At 39.1% G+C, this 24,998-nt stretch overlaps 1 protein-coding gene across 1 annotated transcript; it reads right to left on the bottom strand.

The window, feature by feature from the left end:
• Positions 1 to 760: 760 nt before the first annotated feature.
• On the bottom strand, positions 761 to 17,121 carry LOC114559189 (glutaminase liver isoform, mitochondrial). The gene is made up of 18 exons (XM_028583709.1): positions 16,797 to 17,121; positions 13,641 to 13,728; positions 10,564 to 10,685; positions 8,473 to 8,602; positions 8,320 to 8,399; positions 8,021 to 8,184; positions 7,483 to 7,541; positions 3,830 to 3,862; positions 3,673 to 3,731; positions 3,530 to 3,596; positions 3,370 to 3,420; positions 2,757 to 2,933; positions 2,510 to 2,641; positions 2,316 to 2,408; positions 2,108 to 2,169; positions 1,483 to 1,559; positions 1,307 to 1,370; positions 761 to 1,171 (listed from the first exon to the last, which is right to left on the bottom strand). The coding sequence occupies exons 1-18, from the start codon at positions 17,003 to 17,005 to the stop codon at positions 1,018 to 1,020; spliced, it is 1,821 nt and encodes a 606-aa protein (XP_028439510.1). The 5' UTR covers positions 17,006 to 17,121; the 3' UTR covers positions 761 to 1,017.
• Between the last annotated feature and the right edge of the window lie 7,877 nt (positions 17,122 to 24,998).

Here is a 24,998-nt window from a genome sequence, read left to right as displayed (position 1 = left end):
AATGAACCACAATGAAACTGTCCTTCCAGTGTCACAGGCACAAATACAACGGTATCACCTCCTATTGAGTTAGAATAATTAATATAGCAGCTTTGGGAATATATATATATATATATATATATATATATATAGTTATTACAAAGGCCCATAAAGTCCCCTGATTAAATGACATACCGATGAAGCAAAATATATTTCAATATTTAAACAATAAATAGGCACAATATATTAGATATTTACATCACAGTGGCATTTTCTATCAGAAGCTGAGCACAAAAACAGTTTATTAAATTGCAACACAAGCCAAATAATGGCTTAAATTAATGTCATTTCCACACAAACAACAGATTGCCTGATTATATAGTGCTTTGTTGATACTTTACATTGTTGAACAATTTCTCCAGTCTGCAGAAATACATTAAAAGGGACTTAATATTGCACTGAATAGCTTTTCAGCAGTCTAAATATATAACATATTACCATATTAAAGATAAACTCAATCATTCATCATGTCTCTCAATCATCCTGAGTCCTTTCAGTCCTCTCATAATAAAATAGATTAATTTCCATTACAAACCTTTATGATCCCTTGTGGTTTACACTAGAGTATTCCGATACCGATATTAGTATCTGAAAAGCCTCAGATACTGCCTAAAATGCCGGTATCGGAAAGTACTGGAGTTTATGCACCGATCCGATACCACCTAATTTAGCCCAGAAGAAAATCTATGTTAAAGTAGTTTATTTATGTTCTTTTCCCGTTATGACTCACTGTCAAACTGGATAATAAAAGAAAGTTCTATGGCATTCATTGTTTGTGTTTGTTCATGTTTTGCAAAGAGTTAAACCTGAACCAAGATAGCACTCATATCACTTCCATACAGGGATAGTAGTAGACAGCTGTTAAAACATAATAAAATATATGACACACTGGCATAGGATCAGTACTTGTTATGGGCCAATATGCAAGTTCAGGTATCAGTATCGGGAAGCAAAAAATGGTATCAGACCATCTCTAGTTTAGACGATGCTTTTTAACGTGCTGTGCGTATCCAGTGTGGTCTTCTGCTCCTCTGTGTTGCATGGTGCGTTGCTCTCTATGTACTCTTGCAAGACTGAAACAATAACATCATGGCCAAACTGCATGGCGTCATCTAGAGGTGTGTTCCCCCATCTAATAGATACCACAATGTAATATGGAAATGGATGGATTGTTATGGTTAGTAATATGGAGATGGGCATATTTTTCTACCATTCTAGCATGTTTAATCTAATATCAGATGAATAAGTTTATATTAGAAATTCCTACCTGTCTTTCATGTGGGGATTCACTTTACATACTTCAGTTAGGAAGACAACAACTTCTGCATGACCTGAAAGACAACAGTGCATGAGCAACCCCCCAATGCCATATTTCATTCATAATTGCTTGAATATCAAAACTGAGATTATTGACGAATGAATTAACTAATAATGAAGCGTCACCTTCTGAAGCAGCAATGTGGAGCGCAGTGCGAGAGTCGTAGTCCCTCTGCTCCATGTTCACAGCTGAAAGGGCAAACCTGCAGGGATAACAAAAGAACAGAAGTGAGGATCAGATAATTAACTCTTAAAAAGATAGCTCAACATTTGGGGGAATATGCCTAGTCGCTTTCTTGCCAAGAGTTCCCACTCTCAGGTCTGTATGGTAAATATGAAGTTACAGGCTGGAAGTAAGGGGAAACAGCTAGCCTGGCTCTGTCCGAAGGTAACAAAATCTGCTTACCAACACCTTTAAGCGCAATATTTAACATGTTATATCTTGTTTTTTTAATTAAATGTAAAAAGGTCAGGTTGTGACTTTAGGGGGGGGCAACTTTTAAACTTCATTTTAAACTTCATTTGTACAAATGAAACAACCAAAATATCTTTTTTTTTTTTTTTAAGCTAACCTGCTTCTAGTTCCAGCTTCATATTAAACAGATATGAAAGCAATATTGATCTTCTAAAATTAACTCTCTGCAAGAAAGTGAATCAATGTCAAACTGTTCCTTTAAGATCGCATCATCCAACTGTGGCGTATTCGGAACTTAGTGATGAAACATGAAAATATGTTTTTGTCTTTACTTACCTCCTCAGAGCAGTGAGGTCACCACTGTAGGCTGCAAACATCAGGTTTACCACTGACTTGTTCTAATGGATCAAAAGGCTAACATTACTGCGCGATAGTGGATTGTTTCTTAAACATTTTACATAAAAAAGTCTCCCCAAGAAATATCTATGTTTCTTACTAGCCTGAATGAAAATTGCAGCTTCTACCTCTGTCACAATGAACTTACTGAATCTTCATCTGATCTATTCCTGGGATCGTGTTTCTTGGTAAAGTGCCTCAGGTTGTCATAATTGTGGAAGTTGAAATGAGACACCAGCTCCTAGTGAATCAAAAGTTGATTAAGATGGAATATTTGAAGCACGCAGACACAGAAAAATAAGATAAAGAAAAATCAATAAAACTGTGACGGCGACTGTATACCTGGCAGAAGTGAATGCCACGAACACTGTTTCCGAGCCGATCTAAAGGTGGAGACCAACACATGATACCCATGACGTTGGGGACAACCAGCAGAACAGCACCCGAAACACCAGATTTAGCAGGCAAGCCCACCTGAACGAGAGGAGAAAACAGAAAAGTCTCAACCTGGATTCAACATGTCATGAGTGCTCGGCGCAACAAGTGAAACAACTTTTTCAAACAGATCCCCGAGTTCCTGGTGACTCACATGGAAAGCAAACTGTCCGGAGAAGTCGTACATGCCACAGGAATGCATGAGGCTCAGGGTGTTGCGAACAGCTTCAGCGCTCAGCACACGCTCACCTGTGATGGGACAAATACCCCCGTTGGCCAGTGTGGCAGCTATGACACTTCCTGACTCACAGGTCACCTCAATGGAGCACAACTGAAAAAACAGTTAAAGGAATTCATGGCCGAGAGTTTGATGTGAAAAACGATACACTACAGCCAGTAGCCTGGTTAAATTAGCAAAGCATAAAGACTGGAAATAGTAGAAAACAGGTAGCCTGGCAAATTAACAGTATCTGTAAGAAAACAAATCGAAAAAACGTGAAAACAAAAGTTGTGGGTTACGTGCCGGACTATTTCTTGGCTGGGTGCAGTGACTTCCTGGAGTCCTGTCGTAACCAGCGGACGTTTTATGCCTAACTAAGCTAACCGTTTCCCGGCTGTAGCTTCATATTTATCAGTCAGACAGTGATATAAATCTTCTAATCTAACTCTCGACTAGTAAGAGAATAGACTTATTTCACAAAATGTAGAACTTTTCCTTGAATGGTTCATCCACAGAGTACTACAATGTTAAAGACAAAGATTCATACCTGAAAGTAGAAGTCAAGGGCTGCTGTCATATCTGCATTTTCAGGAAAGCACTGCACAGGTTAAAATCAGAGTCAGGATTTTTAATTGTTTTGAAAACCTGAGCATTGAACAAGTACTTAAGGTGATTGTAATTAAACATAAAATACTGCCAAAACTCACCTTTTTCTCTTTGAGGTAATAACCAATTGCGTAATTCCTATCACCGGTATCCCTCTCAGACTGGAAACTGCAAGAAGATGAAAGGTATTCAGAAAGTTGCATTTCATGTGACACAGGACCGTAAGGTTAAGCACAGTACTTACGTTGCATTGCTAAAGCCCACATACTCTGAACCCGCCAAGCTTTTCAAGAACTCCATCACCTGCAACAACATTATATTTACACATGGTCCAGTAGGAAGATCAAATACGTAAATACGTGGAATCAAGAAAAGTTTGAAAATGAAAAGCATTTACTCACGTGGTCAAACCTCTCTGCCTTATTTGAATGAGGCTGTCAACAGAGGCGGGAAAAAATTACATTCTGATGCCAGTTTTAAGTACGCCAACAGTCAGTGAGTCCCTATAGATGGCAGTGTTTGAGTACTTTGACACCAAAGCAGTTTTTAGTCCAGTCTTTGATGGGCGTAGAGCTATGACCTGTACATGATGTCTTTGTGCCCCTCAGTCCATGTAGCAATATGCACACTGTGGCCTGGGGCTGTTTATGGCTGTGCTTGAATTTCACGGACCAGGGAGGCATATTACCAAGTTGTAAAGTTGCTAAATAGGGACAGTAGTCCCGTTCACATTTAATGACTCAACCTATTGGTATAGGCATAAGGTTGATATCAAAAACTACTGTAAGTTGAAGAAATGACCTAACGCTAAACCTCATGGTCAATAATTTACTTGGCTGTATTTCTTTTCAGGTGTTTGCTCTCTGGTGCTCTGAACAAAACATATACATTTGTGACACTTTGTGACAAACTTTTGCGGGTATAGCTGTTCCCACTAGGGTATGAATATTGCCAAAAAGTAAAAACTGCTTTCATCATTTTTGTATTTTCTTTGTCGTGTGTATAAGAAATCAAGCATTTAAGTGTATAACCTCTTCAGTATACAAATGATATGCAAATATAGTACCAAATATTGTTCCCCTCCACCCACTTACACACACAAGCGAGGGTGGCTTGCACAACTTCTTTTCTAGGGGCTGTAATTGGCCAGAAGCACACAGACGCCCCTGCAGTCAGACCCACACACAGAGACCCTCCCTCACTGCTGAACCTGACCCACATATGATAACAAGTCCAGAGTATCTCTTCAGTTAGCTGGGAAACGTCACAAAAACTCCACAGAGGAAAAATACACAACCATATATGGCTAAACTCCAACCCTACATGTCTTACAATAAAGTCAAAGCTCACAGATAAGTTGTATGGCTGGTCAGTCAGATGGTGATGAACATAGTTCAGCTGCTACGACCACCATGTGACCAGCAAATAAATTGATGAGTGATTAGACAACATCACCAATAGTTCCAGCTTTAAAGTGATGGTTCGGAGTAATTTCACCCTAGGGTCCTTTGCACCATGACCTCGAGCCAAAAGAAAGTTTGTAAGTACACCACAAGTTTATGAACACTTGCCTGCTGGCTTCTGCTCTCTGCTGTTGTTGCTGCTGCCGGCAGTAAGACGAGTGCTTAGGGCCGTCTACAAATTACAACACCGAAAAGAGATGCAACAAAAATATTTTTTAATTTAACTTTTTTTTTAACTAAGTACTGTAGTATAACTAGCATGAGACAAGTAATAACTGAGGTAAGTTTGGAGACATTACCTTATTTAATCATTAAATTAATAAATATTTTTGTTGTATCTCTTTTTGGTGTAGTAATTTGTAGACGGCCCTAAGCACTCGTCTAACTGCAGGTAGCAGCAGCAGCAGCAGAAGCAACAGAGAGCAGAAGAGAGCAGGCAAGTGTCTATAAACTTGTGGTGTACTTACAAACTTTCCAATCCATCGTTTTATGAGTACATAACCTATATGTACTACAGTAGATGTTTGGTATCATTTCTGGCATTATTAGTGGGGTTATTTACGAGATACAAACGTGGGTCCATTAGCCCCTGTGCTAAGCTATTCAGCTGATAACGCTGCTACGCTAACTCTCCCAATGTTAGACCCAGCTGAAAAAAGCTTCTGGGGGGGTGTTTGGCTCGAGGTCATGGTGCAAAGGACCCTAATGTGAAATTACTCCGAACCATCACTTTAAGAAACATAGCATTCTGTGGCTTCCCACTGAACTTGAACCTTACTTGAACGATCGGTTAGGCCTTCAAAAACCATAATGAATATGTAATTTTCAATAAACAGAAAGTTTAAATGTTTCACAGGACAAAAGCAATCTGCGAGCACTGCTGTGGCACAGATTGCAAATAGTGGCAGTGTTACATTTCATAAAGTTTTTTGTTAGAACATTTTGAATACATTTGTGACTGCTCCAGGCCTGTCGCTCATGCATTGATCACAAGTACAGTATTTGGTTTTGATGAGTGAAATGTGTCAAAATTAACACAAGAAGGAAGTGATCTCAGGTTGCACATCGCAGGTTTCATTTTGCAAAATTGATGAAACAGGTCCCTGAACTATTCTTTGCACAACTTCCTGCTTCTACTGAGGATGTAGCTAAGAGCATTGTTTAAAAAAAAGAAATACCGCCTTGCAGTTGTATGCCTCCACAAACCAGACAAGTTGCAGTTTACATCCATGTCTGTCGATACTCATATATAATATATGTAGTGAAGACTTTGAAGGAATTTAATCAGAGATATTAAGTGTATTTTTTGGCAAAACATGGATTCTTCACACACATCTTCAACCCGGCAACACAGAAGATCTATACAATCACCACAGTTGGGCACACAGATTTAGTGCTAACTATTCAATATCCGACCAAATGTAAAATACTGTCACAATCTCCCCTTGTGTTCCTGAGTTATTATGGTGTCGAATAATTGCCAGAAAAGAGTTTTGGAAAGAACATTATGATGACACAGTGAAGTTTGTGGTAGTACCAATTAAACACAGTGTAAGTGTCGGTGTCAGTAAATGCCAAAAACTCTCAAGTTCCTGTCCTCCTTAAAGTGTATTTAAACTCATGCTGGACATCCATGATTAAAGATTACCAAATAGGGAAGATGCTATTGGATCATTTACGACAACTTTTCTTACCTACCTAACAAGTCACGTTGTAGGTACCCCAAATCACATGCAGCACATTCATCTGTGACCGTCTGGGTCAAAGAACATCTTATCCAGTGTTTCTATGTGTGCGTCACTACTGCAGTTTCTGTGTGTATGAATGTTAGGTGTGTAACTCCATCCCCTGACCTTGGCTGGATGGGAGAGCTTGAGGCAACACTGTCTTATCATACAACTGCTAGGTCTGCTGTCATCTATTGAGACATAGAGTTAAACTACTACTCTGCCTCAGACAACTTATGATCTACTGCTGTTATGTTGGACACTGACCTGAATGAGACTTGGGGTACCACTGCCTCAGCTTACACAGCATGAGTTCGTAAGCTTGAAATTCTACCAAAATGTTGCCCTTTGACCTTTAGGGTAAAAATGTGATCACTTCATCCTAATAGACATTTGTGTGAAATGTTGTCATAATTAGCATATGAATTCTTGACTAAAAAATGTGAGGTCACAGTAACCTAGACCTTTAAACACCAAATTCTAACCCTCATCTTTGAGTCCAAGTGGACATTTGTTCCTAATTTGAAGAAATTCCTTTGATTCCCTTCGTTCCTGAGATGTTGTCATTAATTGGTGGAACATGTCTGGTTATCTTGTTTAGTTTCTTGTTCTTCATCATTAGTTTTGAAGGCTTATATGATTGCCCCTTTGAACTGTGTTTAAACTGCAGCAGAACACAACCCTGCACAGTAAACATTTGAAGGGGACCTGGGTTTAACAGAGATTCCACTCTTTGTTTTTTATCTTGAAATCCTGATTAATGACAGGCAACTGTCTTTTATGTTTTCTGTAAATTCTAAATGAAAACCTCTGCATCTACTATTAAATCAATGTATTCATTGCTGACATGCCTTTGGATTTTACCTTAATTAAAGAACTGAGGACGATAGCTCCGGCATTTACCATCGGGTTATGTGGTTTATCTGCACAAGAAACAAGGAGCATGTTATCACTCACTTGCTCCTAACCACAGGAGAAATAAACTGCTGAGACTACAGGCGATATTTCACCAGAGGAACTTAGAGTAACATCAGCTAAAACTAAACACATAAAGTACAATTTTGTTTGCTTCAGAAGAGGGTATGTAAAAGCAAATGGCTATAAAGGTAAGGTGATAAAATGGTACACAATTTGGCTAAAAGTCCATCTGGACAATTCCTTTCCCCCAGTAAAATAAAAACTTGTTCTTGCATTAACTTTGCTCTTGCAAAACAACCACAGTCTGTTGAAATTACTGATCAAGAGTTGCCAATATTTCTTAATTACATACTAGGGGGAAATATGTCTTTTGTATAGTTTTACTTTTTACAAAACTAGGATTACTCACTGTACTATTGTCAGTGCTTGTTCTTGTGTAGAGAGGATAACTAGAGTGAAAGTCTTGATTACGCTAATCACTTACCTTCGTCATTTAGTGACAGTTTGTTGAACTTGAATCCGCTGGGCTCTTTGCCCACAAATTGGTGAACGTGGTCACTGCCGAACTCGTGCAGAGCAATGGCGTATTCCAGAGGCTTCACACATGACTGCAGACAAAAGGGAACCTTGGTGTCACCCACAGAGTGTCTGCATGACATGAGGATGTAATGGAGAAGGAAGGAAAAACAAAAAAAAATGGATTGTTGGAGTGTTAGTAAGGGAATACACACGGTGGAGGGTTTCAGAATGGAAACACACATTAAAGTGAATATGTTACTGTACCTCTGCCCATCAATCGTGCACAGAGACACACCCCAGAGATCAGGGCTGAATTTAGCCAGCTGAGGAATGTAATCAGCTACCTGCATAAAGACACCTGAGTGTTATTGTAATGAACGAGGAGACAATGAATCAGTATGTCTGTTTGTCACTTACTTGTCCTGCCTCCTGCTGTTGCGCATTGTCATACATCCTATTGATGTGCTGGGTCAACTGTTCAAAGTCTGGAATGATGAACTTCTTTCTGAAAGCCTTAGTCAGCAGCATGATGTTGTTGCCCACACACCTACAAGAGGGCACATTATTAAACGGACATCATGAGAAGAATTTCCAACAACTTCAAATACATATCCTGTAGTGCAACCACAAAAATACCAAAACTAAATCAAACCAAACAAGGAACCCCTAGTGCTATATAACCACACAGATAATTGTAGTTTTGTTCATCTAGGTGAATATAGGTTGAGATGTCAGTCTCTAAGATCTCTGCCGCCGCTGGGATGCAGGAGAAGAGAATTCAATTTTCATTTTTGGTGTTCACAGTGTTGTAAATGTGCATTTCAAAGTCTTTTCCCTGGTTCATTTGAATAATACAGTTTTAATTTAAACCTTCTACTGAAATAGTCCTCATAATAACTGTTGCCAGTGTGTCTTGTAGATTATCCAGAGTAACAGGGACACTATTTACGGAAAGACATCATGCTGTAGATTCACATCCATTGCATCAGTGTGGAGGCAATAATGTCTGAGACTGATATCTCAACCATCTGCAAGTAAAAAACAAAGCTACCTTTATGTCCAGAAAACACTAGAGATAGAAAATATGTGTTTGTTTTAATTTGGGTGAACTAAACCTTTCATAGGATTAAGTTAGGCTTGCTAACAGAGATAGCTACGGGCTATTATGGCTAATGTAACCTTTGCAAGTAAGCTAACAGTTGTTAACTAGTTAACCCTGAGTTGTAGTTATATGGATAGATAGCATTTTATTTTTATTATTATTATGCCTAATCATTTTTTAATAATTAGCAAACACAAAAGGTGTTGTAATATAAGGATCCTGACTTACACTTTCCCTTTTTTCTCCAGAATTCAGTCCAAACATTTGTCAAAAAAGTTTAGCTTCTTTGACTCAGACACTACAGCCTCAATCACTGAGACTGGTTCTGCCTGAGAAATGTTTGTATAACTGAAGCTCCAATCAATTTATATCTAATATAAATGCTCAACTCCTCACTAGGCTTTCATACATTTTCTTTTCATCACACTGCATTTAAAGTGACCTGCTTCGGACCAATAAATACCCAGCAAAAGGGTAAACAAACACACCTTCCTATATCAGCAGATAATACTGTAGTTATTATAGAATTCCATTGTTATATCATAGGTCAGCAATGTGGTATGCTCTCAAAGAAAGGTATGTGCATTCTGTCACAGCTGGTCTGAACCAAAATATCTGGTCTGCAGCCCTCACTAATCCAAGGCGATGATAGCGTGAGGTTTTAGGACACCAGGAGAAGAGAGTGAAAAGAGCATGCATTATTTATATGGGTCATTTCCTAAAAAAAAAAAAAGGAGATAGCTCTCTCTATTTCTCATAGCATATTTATAGTGAGCTCTTGAGTGTTTTTTAGGAAAGAATAACCTTACAAATCAACGAAAACAAACACAGCCAATTAAATTTGACAAAGACTACCAGACTGCCCTCATGCTGTTCCAGGCCAAAGGATGAGATTGAGTGAATTACATTTATGAAATGATACCGTTTGGACAGCAATCTGCATGGAGCTTACAGATCTGTTGAGTCTACTAATGTTATTACCACAGTCTGGAGCTCAACCAGAATGATGCCCTTTCATTAACAGCCCCAGAGACCACTCTGGACCGTTTACTGCTTTGGCTGCCATGTGTGCATTTGGTTAGTAGCAGCTGTCAGCTATAAAACACCTGTCTCTGTCAGTCTCTTAGACTGAAATAGCATTGACCACATACTTTTACTCTATTACTTAACCACAAAAAAGTATGAAAGACCCATAACCTTACCTTACCTTGCACACTGTCATTAAATATGCAATTTCTAAGTAAGAGGAAAACTAACATTAGAATTAACACCAGATAAAGCTGGTTATGCAGCAGTGACATAAACGGAGTGTTTAGTTAAACAAATACAAAAGGGAGTTGAATACACCCCCTTTGAATAATTGTGTGCATAACTATTTCTCCATAAATAAACATAGCTTTCATCACCTTCTGAAGAGCTTCTGGTCCATCATGACTGGCCCGGTAGAGTCACGTGAGTATTGCCGCATCTGATGGACACAGTCACGCAATCGAGGGTCAGACGTCAACAAACCTGTTTTTCTCAAAGCCTGGAGAAGAGGTAGATGAGGTAGTTTTGAGCAATTTATACACAAGAGAAAAAACAGGGGAGTCATAGATGACAGACTTTATCAAACACTTTGGGTCATGGACAGCAGTGTTAATGTAATGTCAATTAGCAGGATATCAAACATGTGTAGATGGATATAGTTAGGGGACTTCAAAGGGTTGCTACATGGGATTTAGGAGGAAATACAGGCACAGACTGAATCACTGGAATCCCTCTCTTAAGTCACACGTCAAGCTGACATTCAATGTGAAACATGTGTGTCTATTTTGGGGACACCATGTGCACGACCCTCCCCACAAGACCACAGATCAGCTCCAGAGTCATCTAATCTCATAACTGATTCAGTGAGCAAACCGCTCGCTGTTGCTGTTCTCGAATGTCTGTGAGTGATTCTTAGCTTCAGGGCAGGAGATGCTGAAGTTGGGGCTGGCCTTATAGTTTTGTGTGTGCTTATTTTATCCATCAACTGAAAGATTTCTGTTGAGGGTTGTGAGCCGTTTTTGTATAACCACACAAAACAAACATAGATATGCCTTGTGAATGATAGCTTGGCTAGCAAGATATAGAGTTTATTACCTGATATCTTACCTGATGAAATAGCACAGTACCCCATATGCTTTATATATTTATCTTTATATCTTTGAACTGTGTATGGTCAAGTAGAGCTGAAAGGATTAGTCAAAATAATTGATAAGTCAATCGACAGAAAGTTAATCACTAACAATTTTGATAATTAATTAATTGTTTGAGTGATTTTACAAACACATGATACAAATTAATTGGTTCTCAATTTACTGGTTTTCTTAGGGGCCTTTCACACCTACCTCGTTTGGTCAGGATTTTCGGACTTTTCAGTTTGAGCCCAACCAAAATTACAGGTGTGAAACCTCCCCCAGACCACAGTCCAGACCAAACAGCCGAAATTTGGTCCGACCAAAAGAGGTAGTCTCGGTCCCGATCAAACCCGAACCATGGTCCAGTTCCTTTTTTAGTGTGAAAGACCTTTTTTTGGACTGTTCGGACTTTCGGACCAAATACAAGATTCTGCCAGCTATCGTCTTGTTATAAGAGAAGTGTAGCTCTTTTATGGAATAGCTGAGTGCTTAGTGTGTACGTAGTGCGTAGTTTATCAAGAGAGTGACAGTGGATGTGCTCAGAGCAGACAGCTGTCAGCAATCAGAGCTGAGAATAAATTAGCAGTTTACTAGTTAAGTGGTAGTAAATATACAACGTGGGTTAGTGTAGTGTCTCTGAATAAATGCTGTAGCTACTCAAAACCCAAGTAAAGTTCCTGTGTCCTTGCTTCTCAACAACGCAACAAAACAAAAAGAGCATGGGGAGAGTAGCAGTCAGTTGGAAAAAACTCACAAGTATTCCGACACCAGAGAGAGGATATGAGAGGATGGGGAAGCCCGTCTACAAACCAATCAATTACAAGTATCGGGAGACGCGGCTCACGTATGTGATGACAACAGGACATAATTATGTCATGTATAGTTCTTTAGTTGGCTTGCATAACTGCAGTGTAAAACCAAAACTAACCTGATCAAATGTATACAATGCAGGAAAAACATGAACCTTGGTCCGGATCATGGTTCAGACTTTCAGGTATGAAAAAGCCCTTAGCCTTTTATATGACCTAAATAAAATACTTTTGGGTTTTGGACTGTTGGTCGGACCGAACAAGCAATTTACAGTAAACAAGTAAAGTTGGGCTTTGGGAGGTTGTAATGACTTATTTCTTTACTATGTTCTGATGTTTTATATCAACTATCAATCAAGACCATTATTAATCATCAGTTACATTTTCAATTATAGTGTGTTAGCGTGCTATATAGTATATAGTATATAAATACATACACTTTGAATGTTTCAGAGGAGATACATTTTATAATCTTACCTCACCAACTTGTTTCCAAAACCTTCTGTAATTCAGTGTCATTTTCCTGATACTGGTACAGTCATTTCCCATCCTATCTTGCCATTTCTACAACAACAGTAACTGGAATTACAAACCCTAAATCTGGTGGGCTGACCATGACTCTAAGTGGCTTGTTTGGTTGACTGTTTTTGCAGTGATATACACACATTGATACTGACACTTTCACCGTCTATGCCCTCAGCAAGGCACCTCTACAAACACATCCAGTCATCTGTGGTGTGACAACAAGCCACTTGTGTTGACACAAGTCTCTTCTCCTAAATGCATGTTCCTTTTTAAAATTACTGAGTTGCCATAGGCACCGAGGTCACCAGATGTCCATGTCAGCCTTTTTTTATGTGACTGTCTAAAAGGTTGCACACCACATGAAGCTAAATGAGGTTGTGATGATTTGAAATAACTTGTTAGTTATCAGAGAGCACAAAAAAGCCCCAGTCTGTCATATTCCTCTTTTGAGATATGTACAACTGTATTGTACTGTGGAACAGGTTCACAATCGCAGAAGCTTGACATCTCTTCAGTAACGTGTGTGTGTGTGTGTGTGTGTGTGTGTGTGTGTGTGTGTGTGTGTGTGTACCTAAGTCACTAAATAATCCCATAGGTTCTGTACATGAAATGCCAACATTTTAAGATGTTTAAATAAATGTAATATTAAATCTAACCCAAATATATAATTACACTTCAATATGAACAATGCATGTTGTTACCTGATGGTGATTACCTCACTGTCACACCTACTATATTTAGTTCTATTACATGAGAAAGTCCCTAAACACCTTTTAAACTTTACCCTGCATTCAGCTGGAAACACTCTTGATTCCTGTTGTGGGCTCCTATATCACTCTCCAAGGTTGATGTAACTAAATTCTTAGGTGCTTTTGGGGAATACAATACTGCTGTAGGGCAGAGCGTGATTGTATGTCCATGTGTCATCGAAAGTCAAAACAGTCCATGGCATGACGGGGGAAGTGTGTGAGTGTGTTGTTGACTCACAGAGATGAACTGGGACAGGGGGATCATCTCTTTGCCTTCCGTGATAGTGTAGAAAAGTAGATCCTCCATACTGGACATGAACCTACTCCTGCCAAAACAAACAACACACAAAATAGGTATGTTATGACCTTTACTTCATTTGGAGTGGCTCTAATGTATCAAGACAAACCTTGAGCAGTGGTTCAACGTTTATGTTGACATGGCCAGTAGTGACAAATACTGTCAAACATCCAGCCATTGACCCAGTTCAGTGTGTGTTTGAGAGAGGCCATCACCTCTAAGCCATGAATAAAATACTATCACAATTAAGGGTTCTTACAATAGCTATTTAGTATATAATATACAGTATGCTTTCTCAGGCCTCTTGCTTTACTGTTTGGATCTAGCACACCTTAAATATACAAACATGTTCTTCAAAATATTATTCCCTTTGTCGATTTTTGTGTTAATAACAACAGCAATAAACAAGAGCTGAAAAATGTAAAATGGCAACGTTTGAATGAAACACCCAAATGCCAAGTGCCAGTAGTTTACTTAAACCCTATGTGTGTACTTGTAACTCAATAACCATGTGAATAATATGATGGGTTGTTTTTTCTTTTGTTCTTGTTGGCTTTCTTGCCAAGAGTAAATAACAAGATTGATATTATTGTCTTGTCTGTGTGTTAAATGGCTAATGTTATTTAATGTTAGCTAGAGCCAAAAAAAAAACAATTAACGTTAGCATAAAGACTGGAAGCAAGGGGGAAAGTAAGCTTTCCTCTGCCCAAAGACTTAAAAAAAAAATCTGTCTACAAGCACCTCAATAATTAACACATTATATGTTCTTTGCTTTACCTTGACAAAAACTGAAGTGGGTTTACGGGCAGCACTTAGCTACCTTACCTAACTAGCTAGACTATTTCTTGGCTGGACGTGCTAACTTCCTAAAGTCTTGTCATTAGCCTGACGTTGCTGGGCAACCAGCGGCCTGGGCGCAGAAACCGTTCTCTTAATACATCCATGGCAGAAACTTCCTAACTTCTTGTATTTAGCCTGAAGTTGCCAGGCCAATTATCTATAATTTATATTAAAGGGGTGATAGAATGCAAAACCGATTTTACCCTGTCATTGTTGAATAATGACAGTTTGGTGGGTAAATAGGACATACATAGAACCTCAAAATCCCATTGACATCTCTTTCCTCTGCAAATCTCACAATTTGAAACTGCCTCTGAAAACAAGCGAATCTGAACAACAAAAATTGACGTCAACTTCTCAAATCCTCCTCATTTGGCTCTACCTTCTATCTTTGTAACGCCCCAAAATTTACATACTAGGCCAATAACTGATCTGAGGTCAGTTAGTCTTCTGAATAGGTCAGGCAGATCTCAGAAATTGTTCATCTGCTGTTTTACCACTAAAATCACTTGAGACTTTTTTATGCGAGAAATCAACTATGTAGAGGTCAAATATGGGCCGTTTTACGAAAATTGATGGCTAAACCGGCCTGCTGTGAGGTAGATGGAGCTCCGTTACGGCTGGCAGCCCACGGTGCTCAATACCCGCGCAAAGTCACCATTTCTGGGTTAGTGGACTACCAAACACCGCTGCCTTGAAAGAGCTCCAGGGCCTGCAGCTCCCCTCTTCCTGCTAAATGGCCGTTCTGTATAAGTGAGGGCGCGGTCAGCGAGCTTGTTACGCCCGCAACTGTTAGCTTTATTAAGACCTTAGGGAGCTGTTATATAAGTGGCGTGACGAAATTCAAACTGTAAATATATTCTAGTTATGCCAAAAGTGTAACTAACTAGCCGCGATCTGTACACATAGGATTGAAGGGACACTAGCAGCTAACAAAACCCCTAATGTTCACAAAAATACATTAAATTGAAATCGGACACAGTTGTTAGCTTTATAAGACCTTGGGGTAGCTGATATATAAGTGGCGTGACGAAATTCTAACTGTAAATATATTTATGCCGAAAGTGTAGCTAACTAGCCGCGATATGTACACATAGGATTGAAGGGACATTAGCAGCTAACGAAACCCCTAATGTTCACAAAAATGTATTAAATTGAAATTGGACACCATTGTTAGCTTTATATGACCTTGGGGTAGCTGTAATATAAGTGCCGTGACGAAATTCTAACTGTAAATATACTCTAGTTATGCCGGCAACTGGCAGCCGGCTAGCTCCACGGAGCTCCGCGGAGCCCCGGTAGTCCAGTAACAGAGAAACGGTGACTTTCACTGGGTATGGAGGTTGCCGCTTTCTCGTCAGACTGTGTGGAGCTCCTAAAGTCTGATACATCTTACCAAATTTGCAATTAGCCATACATTTTCGTTAAATGGCCCATATTTGAGCTTTATATAGTTGATTTCTCACATAAAAAAGTCTCAGAAGTGAAGTTAATAACAAAATAGTAGACAAACAATGTATAACTTTGCAGTGTCTGAAATATGAGACCTGCTTTCTCGTCTCCAATGTGTTTCTATGTGGTTCGCTCAAACCAATCAGCGCGCAGCTCATCTAAATATTCATGAGCATAACATATTTGGAAGAAAAGCTCTTGTTACAAATAGGGCCATATTCACAGGGTAGTTAAGGGCCCATAAAATAGCATTTGGGCAATTTTCAGCCCAACCAATGTTACATACCCTATATAATCAGAACTGTCACCCCTTTAAACCACATAATAACCCTTTAAAATCTCAACTTTAACGTATACGTTCGTTTGTGTACAAATTAAACAATCAATATATAACATGTTAGCTAATTAGTGAGCTTTAGAAGTGCTGGTAGGTTTTGTTTTTTTTAACCTTTGGACAGAAACATGCTAACGTTAGCTGTTTTCCCCTAATTGCTAAACTAGCTAAGCCAATATAGCTTACTAATACATCCATAAACTAGCTTAACGGGCCGGTAAGAGTATTTCCCACAATTCAAGACAAATATTTGAACTTATAATTAGCTAATGCTGCACTTCAGAGATAATAAAAACTTTATTTTAAGATTTCACTGCATACTTATAAAGGTTTGATGAAGATATGGTAGGAGTTACTCAAGCTAGTTAACGTTACTAATACACCAAGACAATACACCTGACATTTCACTCATTGATATTATGTGGGAATGTTTTTGGCTAATTAATGGTGATTTATTCATCTAGACCTACTTGGGGTGTCCTTGGTCCACATCAGGGTCTTTCTGGTAGTGAAAAGCTTTGTGGGTGTGGGGTGATGCTGCAGCCCAGCAGGGAACAGGTTGCTGCCTCCTGGACAAAACAACAATGTTGTCAGCTCCAACTCTGGCGGAGATCCCTGCATTTTTAAATAGCTGTAAGATTCCCGGGTTAGCTGTCCTCAGACTTTTCAGGCAGTGCATTGTGATAAGTAGGGCTTAATCCTTAATAATTCAGTATTTTTTTCCCCTAGTAGCTGATCTAGAGAGATATTTCTGACCAATGCCCCTTGGTCCTCAGAGCTTTAATAAGCAGCTGCTGTCAGTTACAGAATGGATAAAGTACAGGATCGGGGGCGGGGCTGTTCAGACGGTGGGGTCAGTAACCAGCAGCTTCTGAAACCAAACCGGTGTTTGATTTAGGTAGCCTATCACTTTCTACTGCAGCTGCTGATTAACAAGGGGACACACGTTTATACTTCAGTTATATTACTACTTGTATTTGGTTTAGTCTAGTCTCTGATTATAGGGTACTTAGCTTTTTTTTTTACTTAGTGCTTTTTCAAAAAACTTACAGTGTATTATATTCCAAATTCAAAGAAAAATGACAGATGGATTATGTCAGTGTGGACAGTATCAACATACATTACTGTAGTCATAAGTGTGGCCCATATTTGATTGTCGACTGAGTTTAAATTGGGTTAAAAGGCTGGAAGAGCTCTAATATCCACAAACAAGCTTCTCCAAACATTGCATCATTTAACATAAACTGTCCTTGGACAAGTGGACATATACCAGCAAACAAGTTTATTTAACTCTTATCACAAAAATGATACCATTCAAGCCTGGATATCTGCTGTTAATTATGTAGCTTTGCAAAGCATTTGCTGTAGATGAACTATTACTATTACTACCACTACCACAAAAACATCATTATTATTATTATGCTGTTGTTGTTGTTGTTTTTATGATTATAATAATTATAATTATGATGTGGTGGTGATGATAATAATGATGACAGTAATAATAATGATACTATTTTTTACTATTAGCTCTTAAGAAGAATATATATTTCATGATTTCAGTTGTCGGTATCACAACAGGAATAATACCCCTTATGACGTCAGTGTTTCAGCTTTACCTGTCATTCAAGAGATTGAATCTGTTATATTTGATCTAAACATTGACTGGTGTAAACATGTGTTGTTGTTTAGTCTAGTAGGCTTAATAATGTAGGCCTAATACCAGTAGGCTAAATAATAATACCGGTAACAGGTAATTAATCAGGTTTACATTAGAGAATCATTTCAACTGATGCTAGATGGCGACACCCCATGGTGAGTTTCCCACACTGATGCACTGAAACCTTACTATCTTGTCCTCTAGGTGGCATACTCACTCCAGGACCCTATGCTCAGGTTGGTCTCTGTTTTCTGACTCTTGTTTTGTTGAGAGGACACATAACAGTCATGTGTCTGAGATCTTTCCTCTCCATAGAGTTTTTTTTGGCAGGTTTCCTGGTGCTTCAAACACAATTTATTGTATAATTTGTGATCTCTTGAGATTGAGCCCTGGCTTCTTGTCTTTGATGTCAGCTGCTGTGTGAGATGCTCCTCAGGAAAACAGTGGCTGACTGTGATGGAGCATTTTAGAACATTATAATTGTTTGGAAATTTAAATCTTTTGCTATCTTACTTTTTTTTAAACTATTTTTAATTTTCCTTCTACTCTTTTCAAGGCGGTTCCTATGAAGGCAATTTGAATCAAATAGGAGATCAAGGATACTGGTGATAGCCCTTCACGCCCATGTTCAGTTTTACAGCACACATGCTAAACATTCACATTCTACCCTTCAAGTGCTTGCAGACTGTGCAGTATTAATTTCCAATCAGACTTTAGAGGGTGGCATGGTATTATCTCCATTACCAAATAAACAAGGCCTCACTAGGTTCTGGTGGTGTCCTCTGCATTTCTAGGTGTGTGACTTCTCCAAAGGGGTGCATGCTAACCCAGGGCCTCTCTGCACTACCTCTGCCGGTTGTAGCTTCTCTATTTTCAGTCGAAAATGTTTTTCATTCCTGGGCCAATGAATGCCACCTTTGTCCCTTCATCCTCCTTCTTGTGTGAGAAAGCCCCCCTCGCTGCACTCACCAAGCCTGCACAAACTTAACCTCTTCCCCCCTCCACCTCACACAGGAAAAGAAACATACCGGGTCTGGTGCTTTGATTCAGGCTCAGTAATCTGGAGGTCTGGCTAAAGTCCTGGCTTAGAAACCACTTTTCGGCAACCAGTTTTGGGGACTTTAAGAAGAAAAGGGTATAGTAGTTACTGAAATGTGATTGTAACTTAATAAAAATTGTACTTTGGGATCATGAAACAAATATATGGTATGGACTGGTTTACAGCATCTAAGAACTTAAAAAGAGATGGCAATTATAAATTGTTATTCACAGTTTATTTAGAACAGTTAGTGTATGCTAGAAAATGTGTGGTAATAAACATGGTAAGGGAGATATTCATTAGTTCTAAAGCAATTTAAAGCACTTGGACACATAACGTATCCACATTACACCAATTACCTTGCCATTTTCATAGGATTGATGCTTATTTTTCTTCAAAGCCCCTCAGGGCCTCGAAACACTACTCCGACTACCACACACCACTGATGTTGGGCTGACTGTTTTATTACCACTGAGACAAAGTGCCTAAAACACCTTCATTTAATCAATTTTCAGTTTCAGATAAGCCTGAAACCACTCCACTGTCCTATGTAAGACTGTCTGCATGGTAATAATAGAGGCATGAAATAAGAAGAACAGTACATGGGGAAACTAAGCTCTTACTAGAAACTGTTAAATGCTTGTAGAGATTTTATGCATCGTTTAATACATCTCTTAAATTAAAGGGTAAGGGCCATTATCCCTGCGCCACCCAGGGGGAAAGGAATTCCAGCTCTTCTCTAAAGTGAACCTCACCCTACATAGTAGCACACACACACACACACACACACACACACACACACACACACACACACACACACACACAACACACACACACACACACACACACACACACACACACACACACACACACACACACACACAGTTTTGGGTGCTCTGCTTTATCCTCAGTGCTTTTGTTTTCCATCTCTTTTCACACACACACACACACACACACACACATATCTATCTATCTATCTATTAATTAACAATTATTTTCATAGTCGATTAATCTGTTGATTATTTTCTCGATTATTCGATTAGCTGTTTGGTCTATAAGATGTAAGAAAATGGTGAAACATGTGGATCAGTGTTTCCCAAAAGCCCAAGATGACGTCCTCAAATGTCTTGTTTTGTCCACAACTCAAAGATATTCAGTTTACTGTCACAGAGGAGAGAAGAAACTAGAACATATTCACATTTAACAAGCTGGAATCAAAGAATTTTTACTTTTGTCTTAAAAAAAAAAATTACTCATACCGAAATAGTTGGCGATTAATTTAAGAGATGACAACTAATCGATTAATCTTTGCAGCTCTAATAGAATCTAAAAACCTTTTCACAGAAAACAAGTAGAGACAATATCTATACCACATTTTTGTCAGTACTTACCAGCTGTATATAACAATAATTCTTGGTAATATAATTAATCAATTAACATGACCTAGACCCAGACAAGTGGAAAAAAAATTGATGTCTAGATTAACCAATTAGAAAATAATACATTTAAGATCAAATTGACACCATTATGAGACGATGTGCTTTTTACAGTTACAGTAGCTAGAAGCAGTGACAGTGTTTGCTACAGGTGCTGCAAAATTTGTTCATTTCTATTCTTACGTAAGTTGTAAACTTTTACAGTAATAGCATTTCACCACATGTAAAAAATGAGGCAACATTATTATATTATGTTTTTAAACATGTCAAAACATCAGAAATTACAATAAATATCAAAATCACGTTACAGTAAAAATGCTGTCAATATAAAAATTAAGACTGATGACATAACAGCCCTACCTTTGAATAAAACAAAAGAAATACAATTAACAATTAGCATACTTTTGTGCTTGTGCTCTGTGCTTTTTTGAAGTTTACTATAATATTTATCAGCAATCCACACAGCAGCACAGCCTACATCACCTAACCTTAATAATCATATTTTACAGTTATGCTATCCATTCCTATAGTCACTTTTTAGGTGATAATGTTGCATATGCATGTGTGTTGTGTGGCTCTATCTATCTAGCCATCCATCCATGATGCTGTTATGTCAGCTTTTTTACTACAGGAATCTTTACAGTAAATAAAGTTATTTCAGCCATGCTGGCTCAGTCAGTCCAAAGTGTTTGTCAGTCACTTTACACTTTAGTAGATGTCATTGTCTGGAGAAAATTATGGCCCCCAGAAGATGAATCCTACCATTATAACTAATAAACAAATTCCAAAATAACCTAAAGCAGCTACATCAATATTTTCATAATAACAATGTGTCATGACAGAGTGAATTCTCCTTAGCTCCAAAGCTAGCTGCAGATTCAGGTCATTTGAGAGCTGTATAGTGAGTTTCATCTCACTGTTAGGCCAGACAGCAAAACTACTGTTTTGGCTCACTCTCACTGATTTCATAGCAGCATGCAGCAGTTTTCAAAGAAACAGCTCTAAAAACCTGCTGTACTCTACCTGCTCAATGAATAGCAGACAGACTAGCTGATGAACATAGTGCAGCATTTAGCAGGTAAAGAGCCAGATATTTCCTTCAGGACGTGAGCTGAAAGTTGAGTCAAGTCTGACAAAGCTGAGGCTCACAAACTGAGGCCCTTCCTCTAGCCCTGCCCTCAGGCCAAACTTTACATTTTCTGCCCCAGCAATAAGACAGGAGTAGCAAAGTTGTTATGCATATTTTTTCATCCAACAAGCAATTTCATTTCAGGTGTGTATTAAGCATTACAGCCTCATGGGGGTGCTGGCGTGGCTATTTAGCACTGTTGCATTTGGTAAATAAATCACAGTATTTAAATATTCTCTGGGTTCTCATCAAAATGTGTTATTATTTCCTAAAAGTACTTCTTTTCCTTTTCTCATGGCAGCGGTGATTTTATTTCACTGACAAGTCTCTTTGAGCGTGCTCTTGGCACTTGCATGTTATCTGTCCTCTGATGATTCCCTTTTGGTTAATTACAACCAGAACAACCAGAACATCAAGACACAGTCAGTTTTCATGATGGACAGGATACATTGTGAGACGCTGTCAGCTCTCAGGGCCTGTCTGTCCTCTCCTCTCCCCCAGGGGTGGGCCGACTACCCTCCCATCACCAGTTTGTGTGTACACAGAGGACCTCAGCCACCCCTCTGCTGCGGTCACTGTGCCGAAACCTAGACACCCTTTAGACCCCTGGAGCCTCTGTGCACCCGTACAGTTGTGAAAGGTCAGCCCCCCCCATCACCACCCTCCTTCCGTCACTGCCATCTTTTCCCCTTCCCCTACCCTCAAACCAACCCCTCCTCCTTCATCCTCCTAGCTTACACACCCTTCCTCACCCACCAACCCCCATCCTCACCATGCAGCTATCCCACTGCCCTGCCATCTCGCAGCATTCCGCGGGCCATGCACACAGAGGCCTATTGTGTGTACTGGGAGACGGCAGAAGGCAGTATACAGTCAGAGCACCAGAGAAAAAAGGATGTGTAGAGCTGAAATGAACTCAGTATTCCTGCTGTACGTTGATACAGATCTGTAGTTGCTCTGGTATTCAGTGACATTGCTGCGACATGGTTTTAAAGAGAGCAGTGGCAGATGAATGTTGAATGAATGCTCCACAGCTCTCAGCTGTGCTCTTGTTTTGAGATTATGCATCCTCGGCACTTGTAGGATGCTATAAATGGTGACAGTCATGTCTTTAGCATCTCTAGATTCAAGTTTGGTTTTCTGTTTTCCCTCAGAGTAGCTTCTTCTGACGAGGCATAATCCCCTGCTATTTGTAGTCGTTTTTTCTTTTCTGCTATGATTTCAGGGTGGTTTGGTTTCTCTTGCTATTTTACTGTACTACAATCCTGCCTTTTTTTTCCAAGAGGAGCTGTTAAAGTGTACCTATGTTACCGTCTGTAATATAACAGGCTCTCAGTCATTCCCTAAGTTAAAGCCCTTTCCAGCAGTACTGCAACTTCATCTTTTTTTACGTAAACCAGCAACAAAGACTTGACCTGACACAGCAAACTGGACACAGTGTTAGTGCAGAATGGCACTGTATACTCCCTCTATTGTCTAAGGGCCTTCAATTATTTATTCAGCTGGGTAAGTGGCTGTTTAAATTCCTGAAATGTTTTCGTTGCTGGACTCATCACTATCATCACTGGTTGTAGTGTCCCGGTAAACTTGAGATTACTAAAACCAGAAAATCCTACAAAACCAGGATACTGTACTGTGCTGATATGTCCTATGATGATCACTCTTTATAGTCACAGAGGATGAGGACTGCAAGAAATTGGAGTAAAAGCATGCTGCAGTTTTATACCAACTTCTTACTTAAACACAATTCTAATATACCAAACAGTTCATAGATCTGGTAGAAGAGAGCAAAAATGGTGGCTTTAAATCTTTCTTTCCTGTACGTGGAATGAGAGGGGCTCAGTAGAAGGTTGTGACCCTGGAATTACTGTGCCTCTCCTCATGACAAAGACCCCCTTTCAAGCCCACTCACCTGGGCTATCTAGAGAGAGGTACATGATAAAGATCACACAGACGTTTCATCAGCCTTCTGGCTCAGCTTCACAATAGATAATTCTGGCATATATGTGCTATTTTGTCAGGAATGTTTCTATGAAGGTAAACAAATCCTGTTACAGACCTACTGGACAATTAAAGTACATATGGGGAAGTGATACTTAGACATGAATATAATATTTATTTGCTGAATGCAGAACATTTTTAATCATATTTCAAGGAAAATGTCCTTCTATGTGAGCCACAGTTGGATTGTTCTTTTAACTGGATGTCACAACTTCTTGCCAATGGTCTTTGTCCAAACAGACAAGGCTCTCAGAAAGTTTGGCCGCCATGTGAACATGACATAACCGCACTTGTCGTTGGTTGGTCAGCTCAACACTTTAAGGTTGTCTAAAGTCTGCAGATTAATTCATAATCCTTGAGACTAGACCGAAACAAACAACCCCACTGACCCAGTTTTGAGTTCCCATAACCTGAGAGTTTAAGTGCACATGGCACCTCATTATTCTCGAGAAATTAGCATTTATTTTTTCGGGACTTGCTAGAGTATTTGAGACCTCTTACATATAAATAAAATGTCTAGCTGTATCTAGCAGTCAGGTAAAATCCACAATGTTCAGTTAATTAACACGTCTGGAAGAGGATTTCCAGTTTTTTAGATTTAGAGGAAAACTATGTTTAATCACATTATGATTTTGTGTCTTATATTTTATGAGTAAAACAATAGACTGCAAGTACTGTATATTTCTATTTCTATTTTATTTTTTGGTTTGGTTTATAAAGTTCTATCCTAGAAGATGTTGTAGTTTTGTGACTACGACATAGTTTAGCTCATTTGATGAAGACAATACTATAGTTGGTTTAATCAGGATCCAGATGGTGAAGCAATAAATCACAATTTTCTTTAACAATTTAACATAATTGTATGTATGTATGTATGTATGTATGTATGTACACCATAACATATTTATCTTTCAGTATCTACCGTGATAGTAATATTTACTTTGTGTTTACAAGAAAGCTATTACTTTTATTACAGTAAATTACATATTGGGTCATTGTAACACAGATTATTTGCCCTGAAATTAATCCAAAAGTTCTATCACCATTTTTTTCAGTCAGCTTTGAGATTTTAGAATAAGCTGATACCATGGCATGTGCTGAGTCAGAGCTTGACCTGTGCTCTGCTGCTTGTAGCTGTCTTTCTAATGTGAAAGTGAAGGTGCATCTCTTGGCCTGGCCAGGCCAAGCAGGTCAAGGGAGGAAGGAGGGCTTGACTTAAAAAAAAAAAAAACCCTGGGAGAGTAGATGCTGCTGGATTGAAGGGGAGGGAGATGAGGTTCAGGTTTCAGCCTGACAGGGGGTCTGGGGGAAGGACTGGTATTTTGGAATATACGAAGATCCATACAAGGCACAGTGGACATAAAACCGCGGTGCTTGCCCTGACGCGGTGGGTGCAGAGTGCCAGCTGGG

Source organism: Perca flavescens, chromosome 7 (assembly GCF_004354835.1).
Source record: "Perca flavescens isolate YP-PL-M2 chromosome 7, PFLA_1.0, whole genome shotgun sequence".
Taxonomy (NCBI): Eukaryota; Metazoa; Chordata; class Actinopteri; order Perciformes; family Percidae; genus Perca; species Perca flavescens.
This window is presented reverse-complemented; position numbering and strand designations above follow the sequence as displayed.